At 36.9% G+C, this 26,739-nt stretch overlaps 1 protein-coding gene across 36 annotated transcripts in view; it reads left to right on the top strand.

Annotated features, from left to right (window-relative positions):
- The window catches only part of PTPRD (protein tyrosine phosphatase receptor type D), a 2,174,486-nt gene that overhangs the window by 2,091,098 nt on the left and 56,649 nt on the right, over positions 1-26,739 (top strand). For all 36 annotated transcript variants that reach the window (XM_036854271.1, XM_036854269.1, XM_036854273.1 and 33 more), the window contains 2 exons: positions 10,834-10,957; positions 24,879-25,054. In XM_036854271.1, coding sequence (XP_036710166.1) covers positions 10,834-10,957; positions 24,879-25,054 — 300 coding nt within the window. The remainder of the gene's footprint in view (positions 1-10,833; positions 10,958-24,878; positions 25,055-26,739) is intronic.

The following is a 26,739-nucleotide window of genomic DNA, read 5'->3' on the forward strand; positions in this document are numbered from 1 at the left end:
GGAAATGACAAGAAAGTGGGGGTAGCAATACTCCTATCAGACAAAACAGACTTTAAAACGAGGCCCATAAAGAAAGATAAAGAAGGGCACTATATATTGATAACAGGATCAATACAAGAAGAGGATATTACATTCATTAACATATAAGCACCCAATACAGGAGCACCTAAATAGATAAAACAAATACTAATATAAATAGCGGGAGAAATTGACAGGAATACAATAATACTAGGAGACTTTAACACCCCATTACATCAATGGATATATCATCCAGACAGAAAATCAGTAAGGCAACAGAGACCCTAAATGACATAATAGAACAATTAGACGTAATTGATATTTTCAGGACATTGCATACAAAAAAACCAGAATACACATTTTTTTCAAGTGCACATGGAACATTCTCTAGGATAGACCAATACTAGGGCACAAAATAAGCCTCAACAAATTTAAGATGATAGAAATTATTTCAAACATCTTTCCTGACCACAATGGCATGACACTAGAAATCAACCACAGAAAAAGAAATGAGAAAAAAATGATTACGTGGAGACTGAACAATATGCTAATTAAAAAACAACAACAACAATGGGTCAATGATGAAAAAGAGGAAATTAAAAAATGCTTTAAGACAAATAACAATGAAAACACAACCATACAAAATCTATGGGATGCAGCAAAAGCAGTCCTTAGAAGGAAGTTCATACTGATACAGGTCTCCCCCCCAAAAAAATAAGAAAAATCTCAAACAACCTAACGTACCACCAAAATAATTAGAAAAAGAAGAGCAAACAACCTAAAGTCAGCAGAAGGAAGGAAGTAATACAGATCAGAGAGAAAATAAATAGAAGAGATTAAAAAGATAGGAAAAAACAATAAAATAAAGAGCTAATTATTTGAAAGTGTAAAGAAAATTGACAAACCTCTGGCCAAGCTCACCAAGAAGAAAAGAGGGAGGAACCAAATAAACAAAAATAAGAAATGAAAGAGGAGAAATAACAAGGAATAACACAGAAACACACAAAAAAATAAGCAAACACTATGAGCAATTATATACCAACCAATTGGACAACCTAGAAGAAATGGACAAGTTTCTAGAAACATGCAGCCCACCAAAACTGAATCAAGAAGAAATAGATAATTTGAACAGACCAATCACTAGAAGTGAAATAGAATCTGTAATTTAAAAAACTCCCTGCAAACAAAAGTCCAGAACCAGATGTGGAATTCTACTCAACAAACAAAGAAGAACCTTTGATCCTTCTCAAAGTCTTCCAAAAGACTGGAGAGGAGGGAACACTCACAAAGTCATTCTAAAGGTCACCCCAATACCAAAACCAGACAAAGGCACTACCAAAAGATAAAGTTACAGGCCAATATCTTTGAAGAATATAGATCCAAAAATTCTCAACAAAATAGTAGCAAACTGGATGGAACAACACACAAAAAAGATCATACACCATGGTCAAGCTGGATTCATCCCAGGGTCACAAGGATGATTCAACATACGCAAATCCATCAATGGGGTACACCATATCAATTAAAGAAAAGACAAACCACATTATCATCTCAATAGATGCAGAAAAAGCATTTGATAAAATACAACATCCATTCAAAATTAAATTCTCACCAAAGTGGGTATAGAGGGAACGTATTTCAATATAATAAAGCTATTTATGACAAACCCACAGCCAACATAATACTCAACGGTGAAAAGCTGAAAGCTTTCCTGCTAAAATCCAGAACAAGACAAGTATGCCCACTATCACCATTTCTATTCAACATAGTATTGGGAGTTCTAGCCACAGCAATCAGACAAAAAAAAAAAGAAATAATATATATCCAAATGGGAAGGGAGGAGGTAAAATTGTCATTATATGCAGATGACAGGATACTATATGCAGAAAACCCTGAAGACTCCACACTAAAACTACTAGAATTGAAATGGATTCAGCAAGGTAGCAGGAAAGAAGATTAACACAAAAATCAGTTGCATTTCTTTACACTAACGATGAAATATCAGAAAGGGAAAGTAAAAAACAACCCCTTTTAAAATCACATCAAAAAATAAAATACTTAGGAATAAACCTGACCAAGGAGGTTAAAGACTGAGAATTATAAAACACTGATAAATTAAAGATGATTCATTCATTCAAAGAAATGGAAAGATACCTCATGGCTCTTGGGTTGGAAGAATTAATATTGTTATAATGGCCATACTACCCAAAGCAATCTACAGATTTAATGTGATCCCTATCAAATTACCCATGACATTTTTCACAGAACTCGAACAAATAATTCTAAAATTTATATGGAACCATAATAGACTCTAAATTGCCAAAGCAATTTTGAGGGAAAAGAACAAAGCTGTAGGAATAATCCTCTCAGAGTTCATACAATACTACAAAGCTACACTAATCAAAACATAGTGGTATTGGCACAAAAACACACAGGTGGATCGATGAAACAGAATAGCAAGCCCAGAAATAAACCCACACACCTACGGTCAATTAAATTTCAGCAAAGAAGGCAAGAACAAACAATGGGGAAAAGTGAGTCTCTTTAGAGTCTCTTTAGCAAGTGGTGTTGGGAAAGCTAGACAGCTGCATGTAAATCAATGAAGTTAGAACACACCCTCACATCATACACAAAAATAAACTCAAAATTGCTTAAAAACTTAAATATAAGACGTGACACCATAAAACTCCTAGAAGAGAACACGACCAAAACATTCTGACATAAATCTTAGCAATGTTTTCTTAGGTTAGTCTCCCAAAGTAATAGAAATAAAAGCAAAAATAAACAAACTAATCAAACTTACAAGCTTCTGCCCAGCAAAGGAAACCATAAACAAAATGGAAAGACAACCTATGGACTGGGAGAAAGTATTTGGAAATGATGCAAACAACAAGGACTTAATTTCCAAAATATACAAACAGTTCACACAACTCCATAACAAAAAAACAAACAACCAAATCGAAAAATGGGCAGAAGACCTAAATAGACATTTCTCCAAAGAAGAGATACAGATGGCCAATGTGAAAAGATGCTCAACATCACTAGTTATTAGAGAAATACAAATCAAAACTACAATGAGGTATCACCTCACACCCGTCAGAATGGCCATCATTGAAAAGTTTACAAATAATAAATGCTGGAGAGGGTGTGGAGAAAAGGGAACCCTCCTACACTGTTGATGAGAATGTAAATTGGTACAGCCACTATGGAAAACAGTATAGAGGTTTCTAAAAAAAACTAAAACTAGAATTGCCATATGATCCAGCAATCCCACTCCTGGGCATATATCTGGAGAAAACTCTAATTTGAAAAGATACATGCACCCCAGTGTTCACAGCGGCAGTATTTACAATAGCCAAGACATGGAAGCAACCTAAATGTTCATCAACAGATGAATGGATAAAGAAGATGTGGTACATATATACAATGGAATACTACACAGCCATTAAAAAAAAAGAATGAAATAATGCCATTTGCAGCAAGATGGATGGACCTAGCAGTTATCATACTAAATGAAGTAAGTCAGACAGAGACAAATATCATATGATATCACTTATATGTGGAATCTAAAATATGATACTGATGAACTTCTTTACAAAAGAAACAGACTCACAGACATAGAAAACAAACTGAATCTGGAACATACATATGTATAACTGAATGAGTTTGATGTATACCTGAAACATGGTAAATCAACTTTACTTCAAGTTAAAAAAAAAAAGAAAAACATGCCAAAAAAGAATTAATATTAAAAAATAAAATTAAAAAGGCTTCATTACAGAAATACACAGTCAATGGCAGATTGCTCTTCTAAACCTCAGAAAGGACTTGAGAATATCTAGGGGCAAACCACACTGAAGACCAAATGGGCCTACTGATGGGGAACTATGTGGAATGATAGTATTTTTCTGGAGGTTAAGGTCAATGAAAGTTCAGTTCTCTGTATAAAGTATGCTTAGTCTGACCCATAGTTTGGTTAGTCAAGTAGCTGCTCTGTTACTTCTATATAATTAAATCTTGTTAGTTGTTTTAAAACACAGAAAAACAGGATATATCTTTTTTGTGGTTTCTCTTTGATGAGTTTCTAAAGGGCATTTTTTGAGGTTTTCTACTGGTGGAGTGAGAAGTGGAAGACAGAGCAACTTGTATGGTGTTTTGCACATGGGAATAATATTTTTCTTCTGGATAGAGAAGTTGAAATTTTAAATCATATTTAAAGGGCTTTGCTGTAAGATGATGACTTCAGCTTTGTCAAAAAAGGGTCAGTCTCATATCAAGATGTAATTTTACTCAATGACTGTAATCTGATGTGCAAATTCATGAGCACTTTTTTGTTTTGAATTTAGAATTGTAAATATAGATCAGAAGCACTATAGAGATTTTTGTTCCTAGCTTTCCCACTGTGTTTCAGGAGAACAACTGAAAGGCATGTGTGAAACAGTCAAGGGATCTTCTCCAACTTGGCCAGACAGGAAGCATAGCACGGTGGCTAGTCACTCGAATGGGGGCAGGGGAGGGGTGCAGGGTACAGAATACCTCTGCCCCAAATCTAGCTTCTCTACCTAGTAACTGTCTGGCTCTGAGAAGGTAATTTAACTTCTCTCCACCTCAGTTTCCTCATCTACAGAATTATGATAATAATGGAAACTAATTCCAGGGTCTGTGTGAAGATAAAATGGCTTAAGATATGTGAAGCAAAGAAATATAAATGAGAAGTAAATGTTACATAAGTGTTAGTTATCATATAAAATACTTACATTTTAATTCTAGCTTTTTATCAAGAATACAGGGCAAAATTGTAAATCCATAAGTTAAAACGTAGCTTTTATTTCCACTTACCTATTTTTTTCTTCTTACCTATTTTAAGGCAAAGTTACAGTTGATTAAAGAAAAAATTAGAACTTTCAGACCATCAAGTTAAAGACTACATAAATGCAAAATACTTGATATTAGCAAGTATTTAGCTAGGGCCTTCCCTTTCTTCTTTAAGTTACAGGGGGATTTTCCTTTTATTTTGTCACTTTTTCTCAGTCAGGCTAAGCCAGGGAGTTGAGGATGTGTTAGCATTAGAGTGATTCGGTCAAAAGCTACTGGGGGGAGGAAGGGGAGTGTGTCATGTGTCAAGTGTGCAGGTGGGGAGGCTGTGCAGAATGGTATGGCATCTTGGTAAAGTTTTAGATGCTACATAGGGTTCATCTGGCACATCTTCAAGGGCATTGTTGATTGGAGAAACAAAAGTTAATATTATGAAATAGCATTCTTGTTTATAAATTCTGTGACAATGTAACATCCACATTTCATGTAAATTCTTAAAAAGTCTATTAATCAACTTTTGGTTGAATAAGTCTACTTTACTTCATTTCCAACTTGCAAAATTCTCAGGGAAGGCTAAAGAGGACCTGGTTAGGATTCTGGCTCAAGAGGGTCGAATTTTGGATTGAGTGACAAGAAGAAGGTAGATCCCAAGTGAATGTTGTTTGGATAAAGAAGGAGGTATATCCCAACTGAATGTTGTTTGGATAAAGAAGGAGGTAGATCCCAAGTGAATGTTGTTTGGATAAATAGACACAGAAGGATGAGCGGAGATAATCTGAGAGTCAAGCTCAGGAAAACCAAATACTAACAGCAAGAAATGATTGAATCCACTAGGAACAAGGGTGCTTATATCAAATTGCTTTGAATAATATTGGGGTGGCCTCAGCTTAATCTTACAGTAGGAAGATGCATGGTTATGATGGGCTGGCCAAAATTATAAGGTTGAATTGAAAATCAACTTCTGTATCACTCAAGACCTGTGTTGCTCTTTGTCCATTTTGGCCATTCCATTCTTCCTTGAGAAGCTCTCAACAAGAGAGCCAGAAAACAAAGAAGCAAAGCAACAGTGTCTTCATTAGCACTAAGAAAACCTAAACATTGGGTTTTGAATATTAGGGTCTTATTCATTCCATGATATCTTGCCTCATTAACATGGATAATTGAAATTTGATTTTCCTCAACCAGTTTGTTTTAATCTCAAAGATCTTCTTATACCTCATCTACTTTCAGTAGTTATTCTTCTTACTGAGTTTACTGCTCTCAGCATTCTGACAAGCTCCAAAATAATGACCTATGCTGTGTATTGTTAAACATTCAGTCAGACAGATAGATACAGATGGATGGATATGTGTTGCACAAAGACAAGTCAGCATTATTAATCAATGTTTGTTTGATCCGTGTAAAACGAGTATAAATGTAAGCTGCATCCCATCTGCTTTATCATCCATGGGAAGCCAACCTCATTTTTAAATCTTGATTTCTTATGTAATTGCCCCAGAATGACACAGTGCTGGGCTGCACCCCTTAGGCCTACAAGGCCTGTACTTGCCCAGCTCCAAGACCGAAGAAGGAGCCCAGAGTCAGCGACAGAGATATCAATGAATTTATATAAGCACTTAGCTCTCTTTATCCAATTAAACAGCGCATCCCACAACCAATCTTGGCCATGCCATTTAGAGGCAGAGACATATTTCTAAGGTACACATGGACATGTATCTATACTGACAAAGAGATTTCAGTTTTCCTGCTAGAGTTTAAAAAGGCCTCTTTGTTTTTTTTCTTCACTCTCAGAGACCAGATGATTAAAGTTCCTGAGAACCCAGGTAGATCATTTACATCTCAAAGGCACAAGAAGAGAAATACCAATTCCCTCTCGAAAGCTAACTTCCTCTTAGGGCATATGCAAAAAAACAGTTTTAGAATGTCAAAAGAGTCCCATCTTGGACATTTTCAGGGATTTTTTTTTCAGTTTCTAAATAGCCAATTCACTTTAAACAAATACCAGTGATAGACAGTAATACATATCATTCACTCACATTCACGTGGCTCACTTTCAGAGGAACAGGAATCAACATTCAAGTTAACCTTCGCCTCAGCTGTCAGCTCAGCCTCTTTGCCTTTCTTAATATAAAAAGCAACTCCCAGGCCCGAGCTGCGGCCACTGTTTTTCCACTGTAACGGCGGCCAATATCTCCACAAGAGCCTTGGGGTGTCTGTGAGAGTTCTGTGAACTCTCTTGGTGGCCCCCATTCATCAAGGCAGCCACTACCGGGCCCCGCATACTAGTGGACGGCCCCCCGGGATTTCTCCGCAACTTTCAGGATTATCCCCACAACTTTTGGGTCCCACATTAGTGGACGGCCACCCCGGGATCACACCGTAACTTTCAGGCCCCACTTGATAGTGGACGGCCCCTACAGCTTGCCCTTCCCCGTCCTTCCTTCCCGACATCCCGGCGCTCACGGGAGTTTCCTCAGTCTCCTGGCCACTCCGCCAGTTGCTGGGCTGCACCCCCGCGGGCCTGCCAGGCCTGTGCTTGCCCAGCTTCAAGACTGAAGAAAGAGCCCGGAGTCGGCGACAGAGACGTCAGTGGTTTTATGAATGGGGGAGCTTACAGGTCTGAAGCGAGGTCCTGGAGCGACATCCCACCAAGATCAGACAGCAGACAGCAGCGGGCAGAACAGGGCGGCAGCCTTCGTGATGGGGGGAGGGGAGGTTACCAGTTACGTGGGGAATTGACTTCAGGTTGTCTTTGTTGGTTACCAGGGAAACTAGCAGAGGGGCACGCCCCTCACCGCCCCTTTGATAAGCTATCAGGTGGAGATGTTCTGATCTAAAGAGTAGAACCATCACTAGCCGGGGCCTGGGGCAAGTAGGTAGGAAGGTCAGTCCTGTGAGTAGGGTGTAGGTGAAGCAGACAGTGGTCGAGCAGGGGATGTACAGAGAGCAAGAGAAGAGCCATCTTGGGTGGCCTGGTCATACACACAGGATGATCAGTTGGAAAGAAATATCATTTGGACTGATGAGATAAAGGATAGTTATGTTGAAGTCTGTTTCATAGGTTGGGCTTCTTCGCTTTGCAATGGCTTTCTGGATAGTGAAGTAGCACTGTGGCTTAGTAATTACCAGCTGTTAATCATCAGTGAGCTTTGAAATCACCCAAACCTGGGTTTGAGGGTAAATGTATGAAGGTAAATGTATGAGGGTAGCTGTATGAGCAAATTACTTAACCACCAAAATGCCTGCTACAGAGAAGTCCCTCAGTAAAATTTATTGAATTAGTCTTTCTTTACTTCAGTTTCCTTGTCTACAAAATGGAGAAAACAACAATACCTACCTCATAACATTTGTGAAAATTTAACAGGATACTGCATGTAAAGCATAATGACCTGGCAGCTATTATTACCATTATCTGATTACCTGCAGGTCTTTATCTCTTGGGTCACACTTTAAGCCTAAACATATTAACATATGTGATATACAAGCTTATGTTTCCATTACTGGTTTTTAAACTCTTCTATGTAGGTATCAAATACATCATGCAGACGGCTGCAAATGTGTGGCAAGAGTGGAAATGAACATGAGTTCACAGTGTCTTTGAGTTGGTCGATGCAGTTTCATTAGTCTAATTAAATGCATGCCATTTACACATATATGAGTGATCGTAACCTGAGGAACAAGGCCATCAGAGGGAGTAAGGTCTTCCACCAAAGGAATGACTGTATATCAGTGAGCTTAGGAGCTTCTTGGGATATTTTAGAGAATGATGTGTAGGAAGCTTATGTACTCAGTAATGCTCATCGGTGTAAAGTGGAATATCAGTGGTAGTTGTACTTTCAGGATCACACACTTAATTACTAAGCCATATGATAATGAATGTTAAAGTATTAAACTAGTAATGCACTGCACATTGCAGTTTCCAAAGTCTGTTCTCTAACTCCCATGTTAAAAGAAGGAATTCCTCCATGATTTCTCTTTATGAACTTTTCTCAGCAACAGTTATTCATCAGTTCAATTCATTTAAAACACATTTGTTAAACCATTTATTGAGGCCTTTGTAGATGCAAAGACGACTAAAGGTGTCTAGGTAGGATGCTGGCTAAGGACTCCAGAATTTAAGCTGAAGGTCACCCAGAGCCAGTGGAAGTTCTTAAACAGGGTCCTAACCTATCCAGGGCTGTGCTTTAGAATGTCTACTTTGGTATGAAGAATGGATTGGAGTGAGAGTTTAGAGAAGGGATTCCAATCAGACATCAGATACTGAAGGACTGGGATTTAGGGGATGATAGATTTGGGACGGATCTGAGAATTTTTTAAGGCAGGCTTGGTCACTGAATGGAGCTGCTTTGTGTGGAGAAGGCGCAAGGTTGACTTGAGGGCTGCCACCCAGGCATCTGAATGCTTCAACTCCCTTTAGCTCATGGCATACTTGGAGAGGAGTACATTCTGCAGAGGAGATGATGAGCTTCCCTGGAAAAGCAGACTAAAAGACCCCTAATTACATTATTCTTTAGACTCTAAGACGTGGATAATTATTTTGCTGAGTACTGTTCAATGATTGACTAGTTTATATACAGATTAGCATAGGCTAACAAAGGAAAAAGGGTTTTATAATCCTTAGTAAATTAGAAGCTGCAATCTATACTGCTGAGAATTTTTGTATGTTTGCAGGCTTATTCATGACTGTTAATAGGCTTGACTCCTTACACTTGTGAGTTTTATTATCGTGCTGAACTCTATCCATTTTAACACAAATGTGTGCATCCTTAATATTGTAACAGCTGTTGGATATATTTTACTTTCAAGTTCTACATAGCCACATAAAAGCGTGGAAAATATCTGGTATCAAAAATAACTGTTAAAAATTTTATGAACATAACAAAGTGTTTTTACTTTTTAAAGAATTTCATCTGTATATAAACCTAATTTATCATTAATTATGTCTGAAAACTTGATTTTGATCATTGAAAATCATGTTTCTATAATTACTGAACTCATATTTCCATATACCATGCAACTATAAGTCTTAAAAAAAATGTCAGTATGCTATGATGAAAGCAAAAGTATTTTGATTTCCATAACATTGCAGGACATTAAAAAGTTCCCCAGAGTTTTATATCAAAGCCTGAATTCAGTCTCAAAATAATGGTTCTGCTTTAACCATAAAGAACTTTATATATTATTTTATATCTGTGAAATATTTACTTTAGATTATTGAACAACTTTGGTTGAACTAAGGCATCAAGGAAAGACATTAAAAATCAGAAAAAGTAAGTTTAAAATAAAGAATAAAAAGCAAACTTTGTAAACATGATAACACATAATGATAAATTAAGAAGCGATTAGATCCTATCTGCATTAGATTATAAATTAATATTCTGACTAAGAAGATTATTTGATTTAACTGACCTCCCTTCTTTACTGTTATTCTTAACTGTTTGAATTGTACAAATTGCCTTGTGATAGTGGTCATAGTATGTTTTGGAGAAACAGACAAAATTTTAAGTTGCCCTCAAGATGTAAGCCTGCAGGTGAAGAAAGAATCGCCTGTGCCTAGTGAATCCAGTGAATGATCAGTCAACTTAAAGAACGAGGTTAGGTCCACATAGGAAAGGGGTAAGCAAGATAAATAATGTTCACAGAACTAGAGAACTGGAAGGAATATTGAACCAAGATAACTTGTAAACTACAGCAGCAGAGAAGGAAATGGAAAAGTGAAAAAAAAAAACCAACCTGCCTTTCCACTATTAACAGAACACCTATATTGATTTCTTTTTTCATTTGAATCAGTGTTGGTTGACTATCACTGCTTTTTCCTATGATTAATCATTTCATCTTATGCTGGGTTATATTAGTGTTCAGCTTCACAGCTAGGGTCATCTTGATGAAGTGTAGCTTCAGAATTTTCTTTTTAAAATCGTTTGTCACTCGTGATAAATGCCTATAATCTGATGTTATTCAGTATTGATTTTATGTATGTGTGCTGTTTTTTTTTTTATGTCAATTGACCCTGGCCAGCAGTTCACATGGGAACATTCAAACTTGGAAGTAAACAAACCAAAGAACAGATATGCAAATGTAATCGCATATGATCATTCCCGAGTTCTCCTATCAGCAATAGAAGGTAAGGAAATGCAGATGTTATTTATACCTTTATTTTCGTGGGTTTAAATTGTGCATGAAAATATAGTTTTAACTAGGTGTTCAGCCATCTATGACAACAGTTACTCAAGATTTAGGCGCTGCGTGTTCTCACTTTTTCTTTTTCATACAAATATACCAATCCTTGAGCACACAATATCCTTGACACCATGTCACACGAGGGCATTCCTCATTACCTTCTTGCTTCTACCCTGGATGAAAGATTTCATAATGCAGTTCATGTTTATATAGGGGCCCATTTTACTGATGGCTGCTGATGGTTATGAATAAACAGGTGATTCTCAGAAGATGCCCATAGACTGTTACTTAAAAATGGTGAGGGGTTTGTTTGTCAATAACTCTGGATAACCACTAGGAACAGTCAAAAAGTTAGGAGTGGTGATGTGATGATTAATAAAAATTAAGCACATTAGAAGTGTCTGGCTCATCTAATTTGTGGACTGCTTGGTAATCTCTCTCACAATTGTAGTAGTAAGGAGTTTATTCCAGAAGGAATGATTGCTCCTAGAAGATGAGGATTATTCCTCGAATATACCTAGCTTCCCTGAAGTATTCATGAGAGTATTATCCATTCACCCCTTTCCAATAATAAATCCTTCTCACATGGCATATTAAAGACACTTAGGAGCTCATGTTCAGCACTCGGCATTTTGTTAGCCTTTTATGGCCATGGTAGTGCATTGGATTGCTTGCCCTTAGAAGTAGTTTACAATGTCACTTAAATCCTAACCTGGACTACCAACTGCCACATACCACATTCATCCTCATTGGCATTCAGAAGAGCTTTGTGGCTTTCATACTTGAAAGTTCACTGCTTACCCTCTTCCAGATGTTTTATGAAACATTAAATAATACCAGCTTCAGACCCAGACCTTTTTAGTACCTTACAGTTGAAACATTTTCATCTATAGTTGTTCAAGTATCTTTCCCTTTTTTCTGCTTCCGAAATCTATGATGACCACCACTTTATCTCATAACTCTGACCAAGTCCTACCTGCCTCCCTAGTATCCAAAGTTAATTTGAAAGTGAGACTCTGCTTAAAAGCTTTCCCAGTCAGCACCAAAGGCAACAACACATTGAATTCCAATTTTGGAGGAATAAGAACAACATTTTGGCATTTGAGCAAGTCCATACCTCAGTCCCCTTTTCTCAAAATGGTATTATGTGGCATAGATATATTTTGTAAAATTCTCACAATCGATTTTACTTTTGATGTTGGAAAATGTCTTAATCCCTTTTTGAGCCAATTAAAGATGCTAGGTGTTCAGGAGTTAACTTTTTTCCATATTGAAAAAATTGATCAGTTTTATCAAAGTTTCACCAATGCTAGTTCAAGCGGGATAGTGTCAAATAGGTAGTTGCTTCTTTTGAGGTCCTGTTTAAAAACTGTAAATGGTATATGTGGATGATTAGCATATAGGGTTTACATTTTACCTATTTCCCATTTTAAAATGTAAAAAACTATAGTAGCAATTTCTTGTCTCAAGTCTCTTAAATCATATCCATAGTAAATAAGAAACTAAACCAAGTCACACATAGAGGAGAGAAATCTTTTTTGTCAATAGTGAAGCAAGGTAAATTATAAAAGTAAAATAAATGAATGTAAGTTGAGAACCCAGTTGGCATGATCTTGGCTAGAGAACTTGTCATTCTGCCTTTGCTGTATTGTAGCATTGTTTCCACTCAGAATTAGGTCATTCAGTACTACCACTTCCCTGTACTTTTGCCTGCTTTGTCATTATTTTCCTTAACCTGTTATTTTCCACCATCTTAACAGTAAAGTATGTCGAAGGACAAAGAATGTTCCTCGTACCTTTATTATGATAGTTGGAAACTATGTACATTTCATTCCTATGCTATTTTTACAGTATAAGAGCCAAAGCAGTTGAATCAGACTAAAACCTGCCTTTTTATAGCTCTGTGCCCACAAGTACACCCTAAATCTAGAGGTGACCTAGAAACCAAAAGTTTTTCAATTTTAAGTGTTATGCAAAAGGTTAGAAGCATTTAATTGAAGTTTATGGATGGGCTATACAGAGAGCTTTAATCTAGATTACAACCATGAACAGCATTTTATCTTTGACTAAGCCCTAGCCAGCAGATATTTAAGGGGAAAAGCAATCATCCTATATCTTAAGCACAGAAAAAATACCAGCAACTGGAACCACAGAAGCACTAACTGAGGCTTCTCCTATAAAGGGAGCTTTGATAACACAGAGCCAGATTTTTAAAGTATATTAAAATGTTAAGTGACTTCATGCACAATTTATGAAATGTAACGTGCTTGTTTTGGGTTCTACCCGTGGTGATAACTTACATGACTGTGGTTGAGTGTTTTATTTGGGGCGTTTTTGTTGTTGCTCTTCTCTCAGTGGCTCTGATCACTCTCTTCATATTACTTTGCAGAGTGATCTGATGACATCAAAGAAAAAACTGGGTGTTGCCACAGTGACTCATGTTGTCTTTATCTTGGTTTAATAGAGCAAAACTTTTAACATACTTCCACTGAAAGATGACAGGGGAAAAACTTAAAAGAATCAGGAATTGTGTATGGGCACCAATGTGCTTACTGAACCCCTTGAAAATAGTGACACTTCATGACGTGTTTCCGAATTACAATTATTTTATGTATGCTGGGGAAAATGCAGAATAAATTCAAGAGAGTCCTAATTACAAAATGCTCACAATTGTTGAATTAGAGAGTAAGCAGTATGAAAATACAATTGAATTTTTGACCAATGCAGTTACTGTTGGGATCCCAACATGTTTAAGCAGTTCTTAAGAGAAAATAGTAATTCCTGAAAAAAAGAGATGATGGGATTTATTTTAATGATTTAAGATAAATATTGTCAAAGAAGACTAAATGGAAACTAATATTTATATGTGAATAAAATAATATAAAATAATATGCTTAATCTTATAGATGCCAAAGTTGTCCAGAAAGTATACTTTTATTAAAGTACGAAAAGTGAAATGGACAAACCAAAAGATGAAAAGCAAGTTTGGGTCACAGCTCTGTCACTAAGTAGTTATGTAACCTTGACTTTTCTGAGTATCAATTTCCCCAGTGCTAATATCTTTTACTTTTGAGTTCTCTAAGAGTCAGCTCTATGTAGTTTTCATATCAACTATCTTATTTACTGTACTCACAACTGTACTCACTGGAGCTTATTTACTGTACTCACTGGAGCTCAAACAGAGAATCAGCCCTGACTCTCTCAGTGTAAAAGGTGAACAATTAATATAGCTTAAATTAGAATTGAGCTCTTCTGATTCCTCGATCCAGGCTTCCATAGGCCCACATCACTCACACTGCTTTCCTACTGATACAGGATGTGACTGGAACTAAGTAGCTTAGCATGGATCCGAACACCCAGCCTTGCCTTTTTACCTAAAAAGTCCATTTTATCATTTGGTATCATGGATAACACAAACTTCATATTAAATATTTCATTTCCCTCTTTATGGCCTAACTTTTCTGAGGCAGTGACACAAAAGGGGGAATCATCAGTAACCCAAATGCATCAGAGTCCTACAATTGCAGAATGTTACATCTGTCCCTCACAGGTGATCTACTTAGCTCAAATATCTTTTTATGTATCTTCAACTTCTTATAAACTCAGGAATATCAATTAGTGGTAGATTATTAATTGTACTGCCTTGTAACTATCAAAAATTCAATCTAACTATTACAGTCCTAGATAAAAAAAAAGTTTTGTTTTTGTTTATTTTTTGTAAAATAGAATTACTCTTCACTGCTGCCAGTACTATATTCTATTAGTAGGATTATAATTAACATTTTCACTTTAAAAGTCATGTTGACATGGAATTTTTAAAATCGTTTGGCCAGGCCTAATATAGAGGCAAAATTTAAAAAAACCCTCCTTTTAAATTCGACAACAAAGACAAGACGTTATGATAGACATGACTGTCTTGGTATTTACCATGTGTTGGGCATCATGTCATAGATTTTATATACAGAGTATAAAATCATGTATAGTTGTTATTTATAGTGTTCAGAACAACCTCAAAAGCTAGTTGTTATCACCCAATTTAATAGACAAGGAAACTGTTAAACTTTAAAAAGTCAAGTAACTTGTTTATAATCATTAGCTAGTTACTGGCAGAGCCAAAATTTTAACATATGAGTCAGTTGGACTCAAGAAGCCTCTTCTTTCCAATAGGTCACTTAAGACTGTAGCCACCTTTGAATCATAATGGCCGAGCCTATACATATCAACCTAATTCAAAAACTGCCTTTTTGGCTGGGATGACTGTCTAGGAATTTTGAAATATACATTGTGAAACACTTATGATAGAAATCTTAGAGCCAGAGGTCTTCAACTGTGTTCTTAGACTTCTGTCAAAGTGAATTTTTCCAAAGAATAAGCGATATATACGTGGCTTTCAGGTGGATTTTTTTATTTGTTTAATATTACTTTTTGAGGTATCTTAGGAAGAATATGAAATAAGAAGACAGAAACTAAATCCCAGTTTTAGCAGCTGTGTGACCTTGGGCATGTAACTTAGTTCAGTTAACCCTTTGGGGGGAGCTGGTTCCTTTTGAGAATCTGATGAACATTTTAAATCCCATTTGCAAAGAAAAGGCACCTACACACTTTATCTGTATACTAATATCATAGAGTTCACAGACACACAATCTCTTTGCAAGCCCATTCTCCAGTTTAGGGGCCCCTGACTTAGTGTCTTTTGTTCTGGTTCTTCCTAAAATGAGAATGTATAAGATCCTTCCTGCTATTCCGAAAATTCTGAAGGTTGATTCTAAATCCAGGGATCATAGATAAATATTAAATCTTGGACATTAAGAGATTACTCTTTGAGGGAAAAAAAAAAAACCCACGCATTTAATCCAGAGGGTTTACTCAAATAGAATTATTGGCTGGTATGTGTCTCTCCTACTGCACCAGGTTTAAATGGTTTTATCTAAAGAGTTAGAAATGACAAGAGTAAAGCGCTCATGCCATATGCATTTTTTAACACCAGTGCTTGTTAATCTGATAAAGGCAGCTTAGTAAAATATGGGTTTGTTTTATTTTTTTCTAGTTTTGGGGGAATATATTTAGCTTCAAACCATAAATATGTTTATTCACTTCATCTCTATAATGAAGAGGTACCTTCATACAAGGGCCTGTGTATTTTTCAAGAACTACTTTCCTATTAAATCATCTTGCTTCTGAAGAGATTATTTGGACAAGTTACTGTGCCTTGGTTTCCTCATCTGTGCAACAGAATTAATAGTAATACCTACTTCCTAGAATTATTAGGAGGATTTAATGAATTAATACATGTAAAGCCTTTAGATGAATGTTTGGCACAAAGAAAATACCTAATAAATATTGGGAACTATTAAAGTTATCATTGCTGTTATGAATTTTATTACTACTATTGATAGATCCTTTTATCCACAGATGGAATTTCTTTTGTATATGATCTATGGAAAAATTAATAATATCCAAATGAGAAAGCTGCATATATTTGCAGCACTCTGTGAAGCAAAAGAAAATATTGGTGCTTGATACGTGGAAACGAGACCTATAATAGCATTACAAATTTCAACAAGAGGAAGAATGTGTTCTTTTAAATGGAAATCCAAAATGTATCATCTGCTGTTTGATTTATATAATAGGAGCAACTCAAGACAACTCCAACTGTAAATAATATAGATGATGTTACAACAACTTCATTATCTGTGAGATGCGCAATTTAGCACCTTTAAAATGAGGAAGCAGCTCACAGAATCACTGCCCCTAAGATAAATCTAAATTTAAAAAGTAAAGAGAAGAAACTACTGATATTCCCCTGTACTATCGGTTTGCCATCTGCCACCACACTTGTGCTCTACGCTTAAGTCCTGTCTTAGCTTCTTCTGTATAATGTTCAAAGGTAAATCTCTACCGATTTGTTTAAAACAGCGGTCAGCACATGGTAACATTCTCCAGTTTCACATCTTATCCATGCTGTGAGTTATCTTTTTTTTTTTTTAACAGGCCATATCTAATAACCAGATATATTTTCAATAAGTAAAAACAAACAAAAACAAACACAGGAAAATCAGTTAATACCATCTAGCCAACATTTTCTAATAAGCGTTTGATTATATTATAGTGAATATAAATGTTCCATATGAAGCACTAACATTAAAGAATTAAAATTGTTTTCCTCAGTAAAGAATAGCTGTCATGATATTTCCCACATTGACTCAATAAGTATGATTCCTTTTCCTCCCTCTTGGTTCATTCTCTCTCTCATTCTCTCTCTCTTTCCTCTCTCCCCCAGTCCCAGACACTAATGACTAATCTGTGGGCACCTGGTGTTTGTTTTATTTTGCTCTTGAAATTCTATTTAAACTACTGAAGGAAGTTGGTTAGAATACACGCCTCATCTTAAAAAAAAACAAAAAACAAGGCTAAATCTCATCCCATTATTGGTTGAGTTCATTTTTCTCACATTGTTCAGAACATCAAGCACTGGGTTAGCTCAATTTCTCTAACATTTTCAGTCTTTCAGTTTTCAAATTAATTCTTTTTTTTTTTTAACATCTTTATTGGAGTATAATTGCTTTACAATGGTGAGTTAATTTCTGCTGTATAACAAAGTGAATCAGCTATACGTATACATATATCCCCATATCTCCTCCCTCTTGCGTCTCCCTCCCTCCCACCCTCCCTATCCCACCCCTCTAGGTGGTCACAAAGCACCGAGCTGATCTCCCTGTGTTATGCAGCTGCTTCCCACTAGCTATCTATTTTACATTTGGTAGTGTATATATGTCCATGCCACTCTCTATTTAAATGGCATCTCTCTCCTGCATGCAGCAGAGCAAGTGGTGTGGGGATCTGTTATTCCCCAGCTCCTACCTCAGCCTGCACCTGTGGTGCTTCTTACCTAGAAAAGAAAAAAAGCATTTTTAAGGGATGGCTAGTTGTGTTGGTTTTTTCCTTTACTCTTGTTCCCAGGAAGCTAATCAAAGAGGGACTCAGAAAGCTCTATGAGTTTCTTTTTATCTCCATTTTCTTTAGTTCAGTTATTGGGATTTTCTTTTCATTTGTATTGTACATCTATGCAGATTGTGCTAATGAATCTACACTTCATTACTCTGATGCTGCAGAGAAACCTAAGTCATCTGCGGAATGGCTCTGTTTTTAGAATACAGGTGCAGGTAGTACATGGTTGGGAAGTTAAAAAATAATTATTTTTGTCCTCTCCGTTAATTTTTTTTAATATAGGAATCAGGAAGGGGTCTTCCAGATTTGGAATTACTTTTTGTCGGTAGAGTATTTAGGAATGACTAGGCTTATTTCATTTCTGTTTATCACGTCGATCATGAGAATAACTAGTATCCACTGCTATTTTAGAGATTTCAAATGCATTGACTCATTTGACTCTCACAGGGGTTTTGGGTAAGGAGGTTATGAAAGTGCTGCTCGTAGTTTAAGATATATATATGAGGGGACTGGGGCTCTGAGAGTTTCCTACAGACAGAGCTCCTGTCGTCATACTCTGCATTTCATTTTGACTACTTCATTGCTGAATAAAGCCCTACAATAATTGCATCCTTATTAACATAAGCTAAGTAGACCAAAACTCTGTGACTTGGCTGAACAGGCATGCTTCAGTGGCCCAAAGTCTGCTTTATATTTCAGGGCAAAGTGCCCCCTAACCAGAAATCAGTTCCCTCTGTCACAAGTGCTGATAAGTCCCCAACACGTGTAGCTAATCTTCGAATGCATTCAAAGACAAGCCAATCGCCCACATCCTTCTCTGTAGCCACTCTCATAACCCAGCCTCCTCAGCAGTGCTGAGGAATAGAAAACCAGAGAACGGAGGACATAGCACATTGAGAGGGTGGAGGCTGGGTTCACAAACTCTTTGAAAGGTATCCATTCCACTAACTCATTGTGGTGATGAGCTGCAGTGCCCACAGAGCAACACACGCTTCTAAAAAAAATCGTCCTGCATACGGTAGAAACATGGAGGGTCATTTGCCAAACTGCAGTCACATCTGGGGGGACTTTGGCTGATAATACACTGTGCCTTTGCAAGAAGCGTTTGTTTTTTCTGGTATGTTGCGAAGAGAACCCTTCGTTTTGCTAGTTCTGATGCAGCTGTGGGTGGCTGCCATGGTGGAAGTGAAGGAGAAAGAAGGCCTGTGTCCCTTGAAATCAAATAAATTTACTAGGAGGTTATTATTGGATTTCATCTTTCTGTTTTCTGTTCTCTAGTTTTGCCAGTGTCAGCAAACAAAGTAAACAATTTTTTCTGCATTGTGAGTTGTAAAAATTACAATCTAGGTCTTAACTGGCAATTCGTTGTTGTTGGAGTTTTTATTTGTGTATTGAAGTGGTGGAGGTGCTATTTACTAAATAAAAGATAGCTTTTGTGCTCTAGTGGATCCTGCGTACTTCCATCTTACAACAGGGAATAAACTGGCTTACCAAGAAAACAATTTCTTTTTAACACAAACTTTACAAAGGGTTTGCAGAGTGAAAGGAAACAAAAGTGCTGGAGTTTTGATGCCACACTGCAAGTTGGAACAGAGTCAGCCAGTGAGCTGGAGGTCTATCTCCAGCTCTGTAATGCTGTAGTAGTTTGTCTTCTGGAGCCCTGGATGGCATTCTGCCTTCCCTCTAATGCTGCCTCTTACTCATTCTCGCCTCCACAATTCAAGGAAAGCTGCTTTTTCTGAATAGACTGCGTACTAGCCTAGTCCTACCCCCTCCTCTTGTTTTTGAATTTGTTTATTTTTTACCCCACCAGGTTCTAATCAAGGTTTGAAGTATCAATCACACCAAAAAAATCTCATCTCAGCATCTCATCAGAGGTAGAAGCAATAGGAATCAGCTTGAACGATCATCAGAGCATGTTCCTACCTAATCTGAGAGCCACAAAGCCTCTATTTATCTTAAAATAACTTCACAGAGATTTCTGAATCCAAGAAGGTTAAGAATACCACAGAGAGACATCTTATTTTAGAACTCAAAGGGACTTGAGGGAATCAATTTGTCCAACACACGTTGTTTAGCAGATAAGCAATCAGAGGTCTGGACAAGTTGAACGGACTGCCCAAATGTCAAAGAGCAACCTACCAGCATGCTGCCCTAGACTGGAGTTCTGGTTTCCTGGTCAATTTCTCTAAAGCCTTAGCATGTGCTTTGTATTGTTCCAAGAGGCACATATGACTTACCCTCCAGTGTGGAGTGACACAAAAGTACACACTTACCCCCTTACGATTACTTAATTTCACATCAATAAAATAATTCATGTACTATTTTGGGTCCTGCTTTTTTCACTTAACATCAGAGCGTAAGGCCTTCATTATTAAATTTTTATAATTATAAACACCTCTCGACAAGAGAAATCTTTTCAAATCAAATTAGCTGCTGACCTGAAAAAGCTAATGCAAAGCAAGTTGTTTATTTTTTTTAACTGGACCCACATGACCCAATTAGTTCTCATAAAATTAACAAGGGGAAATAAAAACTTATTTTAACCCAGTCATGACAAAACAGCTCAGACAGTGTATTCTTTGACATTTCAACATGCTTTCGAGGTTTTAAAGCATTTCTCAGTATGAGTTAATTATTCATCACGAATATTCTTTCAAACCTAGTAGCTTTATCTTTCCGAGGATTCCTCTCCTTTTGTTAATATTCAAACACACAGGGGAACGTTATTATGAAGCCCTAAAGTGTTAATCCCATGCTTAAATGAAGAAAAATGGCATTACCCCTGCATGTTGAACTCATGATAAATTCTCAAAGTTTTTCAGACAGAAAAACAGGGGAGCCCAAAGTTCATGTCCAGGCTAATTTTTCCACTGAAAGCTGTAACTGGCAATTCCCAGTGAATAAAATGAAAGCCTAAACCTGACCCATCCCTGTTTGAATAAGCTGTTTGCTATGGCTTGCTGTGCATGAAGAGCACAGAAGCACAGTTCTACCAATCATTCACCTCATCACAATATCTGTTAAAGGCTTGAGTTTTATAGCTCTTAGTCTGCCCAAAACACAAAGACCCAGTATAAAGCATGTAAGTAATAATTTTAAGCACCACAAGAAATAACAGTCCATTAACTGATGAAATAGACTATAACACAGGAATGGGGAATATTGTGGGGTACAATATAAAGTCAGGATCTAGCCTCAGCATTCTCACTTATAAGATTAGAATGATAAACAATTATTATTGGTGTCGGAACTGTTTACATGACTTATTAATTGGAGAATACACATGAAACAATACATAGGAAATCATGAAAACTTACTTTTATAAATGAAGTAAAGCCATGGATGCCTAGGAAGAGCAAGTTTTAGATCTAAGCTGGTTTTTTTGGACAATGACATTAAGACCAACTGTCCAAGAGACAATCCTACAGCAGGGCCAATCCTAAGATTTTGCCTATGATGAGCTTCAGACATCTTTTTTATGATCTTGTTATTTTAATAACTCCTGCCCCTCAAAAAAAAAAAAAAAAAAAAGGCAAGGCACCATTACCATAGTTTTGGACAAAAGTCTCCTTGACTCCAAGAAATAAAAGCAATCAGCTAATTTATAGTAATCCTATATTCTTTCAGTTCTGCATTTTAACTTAGATTTCTATTCATCATAGCCCCAGAAGAATTCAATTAATTCTCACACGCTTCTCTTGGATCAGTAGTGCATGCTGATTAGTGTTGCATTAGTGGAAAGCCAGCATAGTATTTTTTTTTTTTTCCATTGGGGTTGATTGAAAAATTGTTCTAAATATTTCGCATTGAAAGTTGAGGTCTCATCTACCTGAAATACACTGATCTTTAATTTTAGATTCCAATATGGGGTTAATATTTTTTAGAAGGGCAAGCCACCACCATTTCTCAGATCTTTTCTCATTCCTCTTTCTACACAGCTTGTTATGTTGGGTTGTATGAATATAGGACACATTAGGCCTTAGAGCTTCTAGAGAACACAGCCATCTCTCACATCTCCACATTGCAAAAGACATATGAGAGAACTTACTGGAAGTGTCTTTTTGCCAGAGTGTGTAAAGGGATTTGCCAGGAGGCTTTTATTCCAGGTACTACCTCCTTATAGACAAGTGTCAAAATAGAAGAGGAGCCTCATACTATTTTCAGGATATAAATTTCAGCCTAACAATGAGCTCTCCTAGGTATTGAATTATTGTTTTCAATTCTCTTCTTTCCAGAATATCAAGTCCCAAATTCTTAAAGTATTTGGTGATACAGTATGGATCCCAGGTGCCTAATAGCTTTCAGGCAGAATTTTTGTATTTTTATCCCTGGAAAATGCAACCATTATTCGGTATCAACCTATTCCCCCTAAAATATAACGACTTATTGTTCCAACTTGAGCAATATGTCAAAAAACAATTCATTACATAATAACTGATTAAAATTTATGCCAGAATATAGGATAGGTCTGATTCCCCTCCTTTAGATGTGAGTCTCACACCCACCTCCTCTGCCCTCAGATGCATTGTTCAGACACATTTGTTACCATCCTTGATGAGGGGAAAATGGCATAGTGCCCAGCTGATGCATTTTCTGAGTCATTAAACCAGATTTCTCCATTTTTGAGTTTTCTTGGAAAAAAGTTTTCTGTATTTTGGTAGCGGAGTGAGGCCCTTAGCCAGAATTCTTTCTATCAATTCTTTAATGTTAACTGCTAAATTAAATTATTTAAAGTGGGCTTTTCCTGTATTATAAAATAGACTCATTGGTGGCTCAGAACCAAATCCTGTGGACATGTAGATGTGCATGCTTCCCCAGCGGTTGTAATCTGAGGATTTTATTTAAACTGTCCTTTGAATCTACAGTAATTTGGTGTCAGGGAGGAATAGGATCTTTATCAACAAAGGGCTGCCAGAACCCCAACTGCTTCTTGAGTAGCTATAATAGATGAATAATGTTACAACCAACCGTGCATTTCAGTTTTTGCTCAAAAGGCTTTTCACTAATGCTGGTGGTATTCCATATCCATGTGTTCATCTTGGAGCCCAGCATTTTCCATCTGACTTTCATTACTTTTTCTTGAGAGGATCAGTTTTACAACTGGAATCAGAAAAGCAGTCAAAGTAATTGCAAGTGGCAATCAGTGAAACAGAGTAATCTTAGCTTGGGAACATATGTTCCATTATAAAGAAAATATTCTTTTTTTTTTTAATAACTCCAAGACTAATATTTTCCCAAAGTAAGAAGGGACCATGTACAGGTTCTATTGCTACCTCTCTGTAAAGTGTTTGTTCCCCTTCAGGGATAGGCAACTCGTTACCTCTGGAGGAAATCTATCCCCTTTGATTCTGACTTTTATTATGCTGGAGATGAAATTCACCTCTCTTTAGTTACATCCTTCAGAACTGAAAGACTTGGGTCTCAACATAGTAAACCTCAAGCTCTCTTCAGACACTTATGGGCAGCTCTTATCTCCAACCCCTATCTTTTTGCCAGGTTATAATATATATTCCTTTCTCATAAGGAATAGCTTTGATTTCCTTAATCATTCCAGCCACTCTTCTTGAAAGAAACTCAAACTTCCCTATACCCCTTTTAAAGGTGTTGTGCTGAAGGAATATTAGACTTTTAATCAGAATATCTGTATTACATTACAGCTCTGCTACTTATTAAATGTTGGAACGAAGGCACATAATTTGCTCTTTTTGTCACTAGAGATAGCAAAGGTGAATAAAAGAGATGTGGTCTAGAGGCACATAAAACAAGCAATAAGCAAGTTAACAAACAACTAAATATGTAATTTCAACGTGTAATAAGTCATATAAAGAGTTGCCAAGAGGGTTCTTAGGTCCCAGGGTATCAAGGGCAGGCATGCTGAGATGGAGGCTGAGTGTTTTCCGATGGGAACGAGGCAGAGAGTGTTGTAGGATGTGGGATGGTACTAAGCTAGCAATGTTTTCTAACAAAGCCAGCATCTAGAAACAGGCCAGCGTCTAGAGTTTAGAAAGCGAGGAAGTAAGTGGGACAAGATGAGTCTGGAGAAGTACAGAGTTTTGTAGCCATTGTTGAGAGTTTGGATTTTATTTAAAGTATAAGGGGAAGCCATTGTTGGGTTTGAAGAAGAGACATTGCAGCGTCTGAAATATATTTTTAAAAATTGCTCTCATACTAGATAGAGAACAGACTGCAAAGGACAAAACAGAAGCGGGACAACCAATTAGGAGGCAGTTGTCATAACCCAAGGAGAGATTCATGTGATAAAACAACCCGTTGAGGTTTAAACGAGAAGCAGTACCCTACAGAGGTTAAGACACAGATGTAGCAGACTGCCTGCCTATAATTAAACCAGACTCCAGCAACGTCAGCAAGCTCAGTGCACCTCGGTTTCCACCTCTGTGAAAGGAAGATCATGACAGAACTTCACAGAGTTGTTGTGAGGATTAAAAGAGTTTATATATGAACTCCCTCTTAGCTAAATCTGGAAAGAATTTTTCACTGTTATGACATGTTCCACCCTATATTGCATTTTCAGGCTCAGGCATTATTTTAGTTGGTTTTTGTCTGGGAACGAAGAGAATGAGTGAGGAAAGTGACCAGATAATTGTTTATCCTCCTTTGCAAGCTATATTTTGCTGATGCAATTGAGAAGACAGACAGCGTGTGAGAGAAAAGGCATTCTATGGACAATCGGTTGTGTTTTTCTTTCTTTGGAGTCCACCTTGTCACATTATAAATACAAACATTGCATTACTCTAACGTAATGGTCCCAATGAGACCTATTTTTAATCTTGTTTAAAACCCAAACTTTAATATAGTGTGACTCCTCTTAATATAACATTGTCATTAGGGCATGTCCCAGGCTGTTTCCTCTTGTGACATGTTCACCTCATTGAATAACACTCCTTGTTTTACAGGAATCCCAGGAAGTGACTATGTGAATGCTAACTACATAGATGGCTATAGGAAACAAAATGCCTATATTGCAACACAGGGATCTCTCCCTGAAACATTTGGGGACTTTTGGAGAATGATATGGGAACAACGGAGTGCCACAGTTGTTATGATGACAAAACTAGAAGAACGATCCAGGGTAAGGATGAATATCTACCTTCTTCCTTTTAAAATCTTCCCTCAGATAGTTCCTGCATTGCATATTTTATTCTGGTCAGAATCTAACCTGTCTTTAAGCTTTGATTTTGTAATAGACACTAATTGTGAATGAGCATCAACAGCTTAGATTAAACCATTCTTTAACATTCTTTTGAATCTTTCAAAAAGGAAATTCTCTCATGTTACGATGTGTGTGATCACTAAAAGAAAAAAAAATAGCACTCAAAGAAGTAGACAACTTGGTTAGAAAAAATAAATATTAACTTGGACATCTTTGTAAAATCCACATTGAACAAGAACACACAGACTTTGGGGGAGAATCCCACCATATGTACTTCCCAATATTTTCAACTTTTTCTTTCTCATAATCTGCAGTGCAAAATCTAAAATTCTGTGAAAGAGGCTCTTTTTAAAAATTATTCAAATCAGCATAAATTAAGTCAGGGCAGCCAAAAAAATGATGTTGGTTAATACACTGCTGAGAAAACACATAAATGTGTAGAGGGCATTTTGTTAGTTTAGCCTTCTCCAAAATGAATAGATTTTAATAATGGAGTCATTGCTTAGTAAGGTCCAAGAAAGGAGTTTTATTCATCATATGGGTCCAATATTATGGAGCACGGCACATTAGTTAAATGCTCTTGATTTGCAAAACGAGAACATAATGGGTAAGCAGGATGCCATATTCCCAAGTGAATATGCCAAGTGAATATCGTAGCCATCTGATGAAAATCAATCTGTAACCTTGAGAATTTAAGGAACAAGTAAGTCTCTGACAAATCACTGAAGACAGACAGCACATACTCTCACTGTATGCGGCCTTCAGGGCAGAGTCTGAAACCACCAGTAGAGGGCTCATTCACTGGGGTCACAGTACTATCAAAAAGGATATTTAGAAGGAAGCCAAAGCCCAACTCCCCATTTGTTGTGTGACAGCTGAGATTTTTTTAATGTTCTCCTAAGCTCAATACATGGCAGTTTCTCTTAGCCCCAGTATGTATATGAGAGAGGAGTTGTAAGCTGCTCAGGAGATTAATAAGGGAAAAGCTCAGACTTAGGAAAATATAAAAAGTCCCAGCTGTTACCTTAAAGCTGGGAAATCAATAGATATAGTACACAACTTGTTTAGCAAACCTAAAAAGCAATCAGGTCTTTTCAAAATGTGAATTCTACAGAAATATTGAAATATTGTCTGAAAAGAATTTAGATAAAAACTTTGATGGCTGCGAAGACGTCTCTGTGTTATACTTTACATGCAAATGCCATTCAAAATGGATGTAAATAGATCCATTATTGACTTGCACTCAGGGTAACCCCTATCTAGCAAGCCCTTGCTTTAAAAACAATCCCCCACCCAAATAATTATTGGATATAATCGTTAATCATTCTAACAATGCCTAACATGTATTGGATACATTGATATTTTACAACAACCCATGAGATAAACACTTCTGTGATTTCCACTTTATATATGAGTAAGGCCAGGACATTCCAGAAGGTCACCTAAGCTCATTCAGTTATCAAGGTCAGAGTGAGGTATTGAAGACAGCCTGTCTCCACAACATCTGTGCTTACCCACCAGGACATACTGTCTGTTAACACTACTGTGAAGCAGAGACAGCTGAACTGTTATATTACAGCGCACAAGTAAATCCAAGCTACTCG

The sequence above is a fragment of the Balaenoptera musculus genome, chromosome 6, assembly GCF_009873245.2.
Source record: "Balaenoptera musculus isolate JJ_BM4_2016_0621 chromosome 6, mBalMus1.pri.v3, whole genome shotgun sequence".
Classification (NCBI taxonomy): Eukaryota; Metazoa; Chordata; class Mammalia; order Artiodactyla; family Balaenopteridae; genus Balaenoptera; species Balaenoptera musculus.